This window comes from Triticum aestivum, chromosome 1B, assembly GCF_018294505.1.
Source record: "Triticum aestivum cultivar Chinese Spring chromosome 1B, IWGSC CS RefSeq v2.1, whole genome shotgun sequence".
NCBI classification, from domain to species: Eukaryota; Viridiplantae; Streptophyta; class Magnoliopsida; order Poales; family Poaceae; genus Triticum; species Triticum aestivum.
The window spans coordinates 295350940-295356963 of record NC_057795.1 but is presented as its reverse complement, the minus strand read 5'-3'; the positions used below and the strand labels follow the sequence as shown (position 1 = coordinate 295356963).

Sequence of the window (6024 nt, the reverse complement as noted above, 5' to 3'; positions counted from 1 at the left end):
ACGAGCTGTTTGTGCAGGCGGGGAGAAGTGTTATGACCGTCATATTAGGGGCTTAGCCCAGTGGGTTGTGGCCCAAGTTATCTTATCGGTATTAGGGGCTTAGCCCGATTATCTTATCATTTGCTTAGGAGTCAAGTAAACCTCTCTATATAAGGAGAGGAGATGTATCAATCTAATCAAGCAAGAAGCAATCATATTTGCTCGGCTTCCTTAGGGAGCCGGGAGACCTAACCCTAGCCGCCTCCTTCCCTGCGCCATCTCCCTCTCAGCCGCCGCCTCCTCGCGCACGACGGCGCCCAGCCGCCGGCGTCCGCGTGTTCGTCCACGACCAGCTCCCTCCTTCCCCTACAACCTCCGGCCTAGACCCGGTAGAACCCTAGTTTCTACCAGATATCCAGGCCAACCATTTCTTGTTTCAGGCACCAACCAAACAGCTATCAGGCAGGCTTCAGGCACTAGCCAGGCCAGGCGCCGTGAGCCACAGCCCAAAGTCTGGCCTCCTCCTTGATGCTGCGAACTAGCATTTGGACGGTGTTCGGGTGTCAACAGACGGAAGGGCACGTGTCGTTGAAGATGCAGTCATTTTGGTGTTTTCAGATCATCCAGGATGTAAGGAGCGTCGCGGATGCCCGTTCTTTACGCATCGGCTTGGGCGTGGCCATCTGGTTGTCTGGAGGTCTGCAGGTCATGCGCATCCAGGAGAGAATCTCAAACCAGACGTGCCATGAAAAGGGGCAACCCAGGAGAAGGAGGCACATCGTCTCAGGCTCCTGACTGCAAAAGGGGCAGTTGGTGTGGTGCTGCAGTCCATGCCGGGCGAGGCGGTGTGCCGTCCAGCATCGACCCAAGCTGACGAGCCAGTGAAAGAATTTCACTTTAGGGGACGCCCAACTCTTCCATGTAAGTTTACAGAAGCGATGTAGGCGGATTTGGCAGTGTAGGTGGCAGACGTGTTCCACTTCCACACGAGCTGGTCTGGTGCGTCTGAGATCTTAGTTGCCACTAAAATACTTTTTTGCAGCTTAGCGAAATGTTATTGTCCCAAGGGTGTGTCTAACACCAGCCTAGGAATTTAGAGTTAGAATTTACACCGCACGGACCAATCTGAACTGAAAATCTTACCAGAGTAGGAATTAAGATTTGGAATTTACAATCAGCTCACGGACTAATCTGAACCTAAAATCTCGCACAGTAAAGTCAAATAAATAATAACAATTATTCTTTGATCTCCTCAAGAATAAGGTATTGTAAAGCTATCGAGTATTTAGCTGCTCTTGCTTCCTTGGTTCCAGTTTGTGGAGTGCTAATGTTCTTGAGTACATACGAACCTAAGCCGTCACCTGAGGAAAGACAGTCAGATTAAATCAGGGAAACATACTAACTCAAGGATCATCAAATGTATATTCAGTTCATGGGCATAAACCAAATATAGAGAAAGTTCCATATATTTAAATTAAGGCTAATAGGCACTTTGAACAAAATGTCCTCGTGTACTTTGACATTTTCACCTGGGTACTCTGGACAAAGACATCTTATAATATGAAAAAGACAATAGGCAAATCAACCAGTTTATGGCAATGCAAAATGTACTACTAAGGGGTGACAAATGGCAGTACAGAATGTTTACTTAATAAACATACGAATGCACAAAAATAAATGGCTACATACACAATTTACCTTGGATTGTATATATGGAACCTATCCATCTCTTGTAGATGAACAGGGACCTTGGGTTGTCACCTTGATGTACATCAGAGAGCAAGAGATTGCAAGATCCAATGGTTCCAAGCTTTGCACTACAAAAGAGATTAAGATGTTACTCTAAACAACATAGAAAATGGAGATACTTAAACATCTGGGTTTGACTTCATCACTTACTTTGCATGCGAAATAGCATTTTGACACAAAGCTAATATGCGAACCAATGCTAGATCACGGGCCCTAGTATTTCCATATCTTAGCTGACAGATCCTATTACAGCTTCAACATAGTAAGAATTAGTCATATAAAATATCAAGAGTCTGTATTTTCTGTCAATTAAAGAACTATATAATTTCTTTATTTTGATGCTTGACATCTCGATAACATCAGACCATCCTGAACAGAGTAAAGGTGATCTATAAACAAAGGTTTCAGTAAAACAACTGAAGCATGTTATGAATGGAATATGCTAAGCTAGGAGACAAAAGGACACCCAGCACACTGTAGAAATGATTCGGTACATATTACCATTATATTAACTACAAATGCCTGAAAATCCTCAACTGTGTTTATTAGAAGAAAGATATCAGAAACAAATCCATCTCATGGTTAAAGTCCAAAAGGAGATTTGTGTAACACATTGTTGTAACACAAATACTAAACTGAGTCGCAACATAGAGTTTGCAATGCACTCGGTGAGTGACATTAATGGTCAGCAAAAAGGAAAAATAATAGCACCTCTCCGAAAAGAACCCGGTAAAATCATCGACGATGACTGCAGCGGGAAAGTCGTCAAGCAGGTGAAATGCAGCGAAGTACTTTCTGATTCCCTCATCATCTTCAATGTATCTGCGGGCATAGAATGCACAGAACTACAATAATTTCTCCTGTAGGTATCAAATACTGTGATCTTGACTTGACACAATGTTTAGCGCAGCGACGTAAAAAGGTTGGCTAGCCGTTAGCTAGCGAACACGTCCGTTTATCAGTGCAGTCGCACGCCCCAATTGATCAGCCTAAAAGCGGAGCGAGCAGCCATTTTTCTAGCTAGCTAGCCGTTGCCATCTGGATGCATCAGAACGGAAGCTAGCACAAAGTGACCTCCACTGAACGCCTATGCTCAGGACTTGTAGGTTACCAAAGAGGACACCTGGTGCCGGCAGCATGGAATAGCTGGCGGTAACTTCATCACGTCTGCACGTGAACTGAAACCGCGCGGCCAAGCTCGACGCAATTCACTGGATTCTTGCAACACTGTTATTTTCGGCTTCTCAGTTTAAAAAAAGTGGTCTGGAGTTCTTTTTTTTATACAGAGAAAAAACTGCAGTTTGGCTAATACTGGAGTATTAAAACCACAGTTTTTAGGGGCAACCAAACAGCTCGTTGTAAATAAAACTATGGTAATCTCAAAAACTGTAGTATTCTCGAAAAACTTAGAAAATACTTTGCTATCAAACAGGGCCTAAGCATAAATTAGCTATGACTTCATGAAATAGCCGATTCTACTATATCACCATAATTCCAAACATTAAACTGTATGAATAAACACTGAAATTGTCACAATACGTAGCATGACCAATACTCTTATTCTTATGGAGTTTAAGACAGGTATTACAAAAGTAAGCATGCTGAACAAAGAACCAGCATTATAGGTTCGACACTCCTTACTTGATTTGTATTCTCTGAAGCACGTTCAGCGATGGCTCGACACCCTGGAAGCAAGAGGAAAACCTGTGGCTTTAGAAATCGGGAACAACCAGCGTATCCAGTTCCATCTCATTAGCTAAACTGGCAAGCAAGGCTCCTCGCCTGGGACAAGAAGGGGGGGCTGTTCTCCAACCTCCCCTTGCTGCAAATGAACACCACGTGCCGGCCGCTCTCCGCCGCACGGTTTATCGCGAACTGGAAAAGGAGCGAGGTCTTCCCGCTGTTACAGCAGCAAGAAAGACCACAAAATCGATGCGGCGGGGAGTGAGGTAAGCACGGATCACGGGGATAACGTACTGGATGAAACGCATGGATTTTACGACAGCCTCGGTTTGCTCCGGCGCGCAGGACGGAAAGGAGCTAGTTTCAGCAAGCCGAGGGAAGTTTGAGAGGCGGCATACCAGCGCGGAGGGCCCGAGAGGAGGAGGATGCCGGCGTCGTCGAACGGAGGTGCGGCAGTGGACGTGCCGGAGAAGAACCTCTCCGCCATTGAAATGTTCGGTAGACGTAGGGATTATTAGTCGCCGAAATAAGGAGGAGGCAGCGGTGCCGGTGAGCTGTTCGGTAGAATGGCGCCTCCCGGGTAGCGGAGATAGCGGACAGTTATTCGAGAAATACCCCTTGGCTCTCGGATGCACCAACACCTCATATGAAAAAGTATTTTAGCAATTGCCAAAACACTCAACAAATTCTGAAACTTTCTGAAAACAAAGTTGACCTTTTGTCGTACTCGTATAAAAAGTTTCGCTAAGTAAAAAAAAACCCGTTGATTTCAGGTAAAAGAAATAATCAGGACGAAAAGTATGAACAGTAATGTGAAAAAAAAACTGTTGATTTCAGGTAAAAAAATAATCAGGACCAAAAGTATGAACAGTTATGCATATATAGTGTTGATTTTGTTTGTTTTTTTGCGCCCGGAACACCATTTTTCAAGGACACGTCCCTGGAGACGTGTCATGCTCATAGAAGGAAATACGAGAACGGTGTGCATGTATGAAAAAAAGAAAACGGCATCTGGACTACTCAGTGTCGCTCGACATGTCCACCTGTATTAAAAAGGACCCAAAACGCCTATCTCTAAATAGTGATGCGGTAGTCTAGTTGATCCCCTTGTTGTGGATTCGTTGCAGCACTACGCTCACCGCGGGGTGGCTCCACTGAAGACCATGTCATTTTGATGCGTCCAAATGGTCCAGGTGATCAAGATGATACTGATCAAAGTATCTCTATCCACTGCTCTGGGAAGACCACCACTGAAGCAACTCCTCATCAGGTGCGGGCGTCGAGTGCCCAAGCCAGCAAGCCCCCATGACCCCGATACCGCGTGCCAAATCTACCGAGCAAACACACATCCAACAGGATATGTTGTTGAGACTCGGGCTCCTCAACACTAAAGGGGCAAGCCTGCTGATGCGATAGGCCTGGCGCTGCAATTTGTTAGCAGTCCAACACCTATCCTTCGAGGTTATCCAAGCAAACATCTTGTAGGTCGAATGTGCCTGCGAAGGACAAACCTGGTCTGCTCCTGATGCCGCCACACGGGCGCCAAAGAGAGCCATGTAGGTCGTCCGCACTGAGAAGCGATGGTCACCCTCCCACACCCATACATGTGCATCGACCGACCCCTCAAGTGGAATGTTGGTCGTCCACTCCTCCATGTGGAGAAACTGCTAAAGCGCGTCCACATTGAGATTCAGGCTAACAGCCCTCCAGCAACCTCCTCACACCCCTTCTCTCACCGTACGGGATCGATCTCCCTAGTCTAAACGGAGGCAAATAGGCATGATGTGATGTCACAGATGTGACCTTCTTGGAGCCACCAATCAATACAAAAGAGAGTGTGACTACCGTCCCTAATGATGGATCTAGTGATGACACTAAAGATCACCAGTGATTATGCGGGTATCTGGATGTCGGAGTCTCACCACGCCTTCTCAGCCACCGCGCGCTGCAACCAAGGTCATCTAGCACACAAGGCTATGTTGAGCATTCTAAGCCATTGGAGATAAAGGTATCGTTGTTGTCATGTCATTTTCTAAATAGGTGAGTAATGTTGCTTTATTTTGCTAACATGTGGTGCTACATGATTACATGCACATCCACAACGTGCACAATTTTGGTATTCTCTACTAGCAGAGGAGGATAAAATGTCGGTGGTTTTTTATACTTATTGTGTCACAAATGATAATGCGAAGATGCGAATGTTGGAGATATGCCCTAGAGGCAATCATGTATGATGATATTTCCTATGTGTTTATGAATAAAGATAGTCCTTGGACATTATCAATGATGTGTATCAGCAAGTACGTGACTTGTTTGTGAGACTATGCATTGTATGATGACTGTCCTAAAAGGTCCCTAGTCGAAAGGGCTGCGTGGACGCGCAGCCGACTAGACTAGCATATGACACGGTCGATGGCTTGGTCTCACTAGCCATGGAGCATTGGATGCTAACCGGATAATATGGACTTGGAAAGGTCTGGTCGGATTCGACGTAGTCGGATCCGAGTCGAGATAAGGTCCGAGTCGGATAAACCCAACTATGAGACACAGAGATATGTCATCTCTGAGTCTCTAGTACAACATACGTTCTATGTCCTAAGACCTGAGCTGACG

The 6024-nt window shown here is 45.6% G+C and overlaps 1 protein-coding gene across 1 annotated transcript; it reads right to left on the bottom strand.

Moving 5' to 3' along the window:
* Nucleotides 1-1097: 1097 nt before the first annotated feature.
* On the bottom strand, nt 1098-4013 carry LOC123120277 (uncharacterized). The gene is made up of 7 exons (XM_044540252.1): nt 3810-4013; nt 3511-3628; nt 3370-3413; nt 2440-2550; nt 1879-1971; nt 1678-1796; nt 1098-1340 (listed from the first exon to the last, which is right to left on the bottom strand). Exons 1-7 carry the CDS (start codon nt 3896-3898, stop codon nt 1216-1218), a joined length of 699 nt encoding a protein of 232 aa, XP_044396187.1. The 5' UTR covers nt 3899-4013; the 3' UTR covers nt 1098-1215.
* Nucleotides 4014-6024: the final 2011 nt, after the last annotated feature.

Coding starts and splice junctions, on each gene's coding strand:
- LOC123120277 (XM_044540252.1), bottom strand. CDS start 3,898: ATGGCGGAGAGGTTCTTCTCCGGCACGTCCACTGCCGCACCTCCGTTC. Junction 3,629..3,809: donor CTCTCGGGCCCTCCGCGCTG/GTATGCCGCCTC, acceptor CTGCTGTAACAG/CGGGAAGACCTCGCTCCTTT. Junction 3,414..3,510: donor GCCCCCCCTTCTTGTCCCAG/GCGAGGAGCCTT, acceptor TCTTGCTTCCAG/GGTGTCGAGCCATCGCTGAA.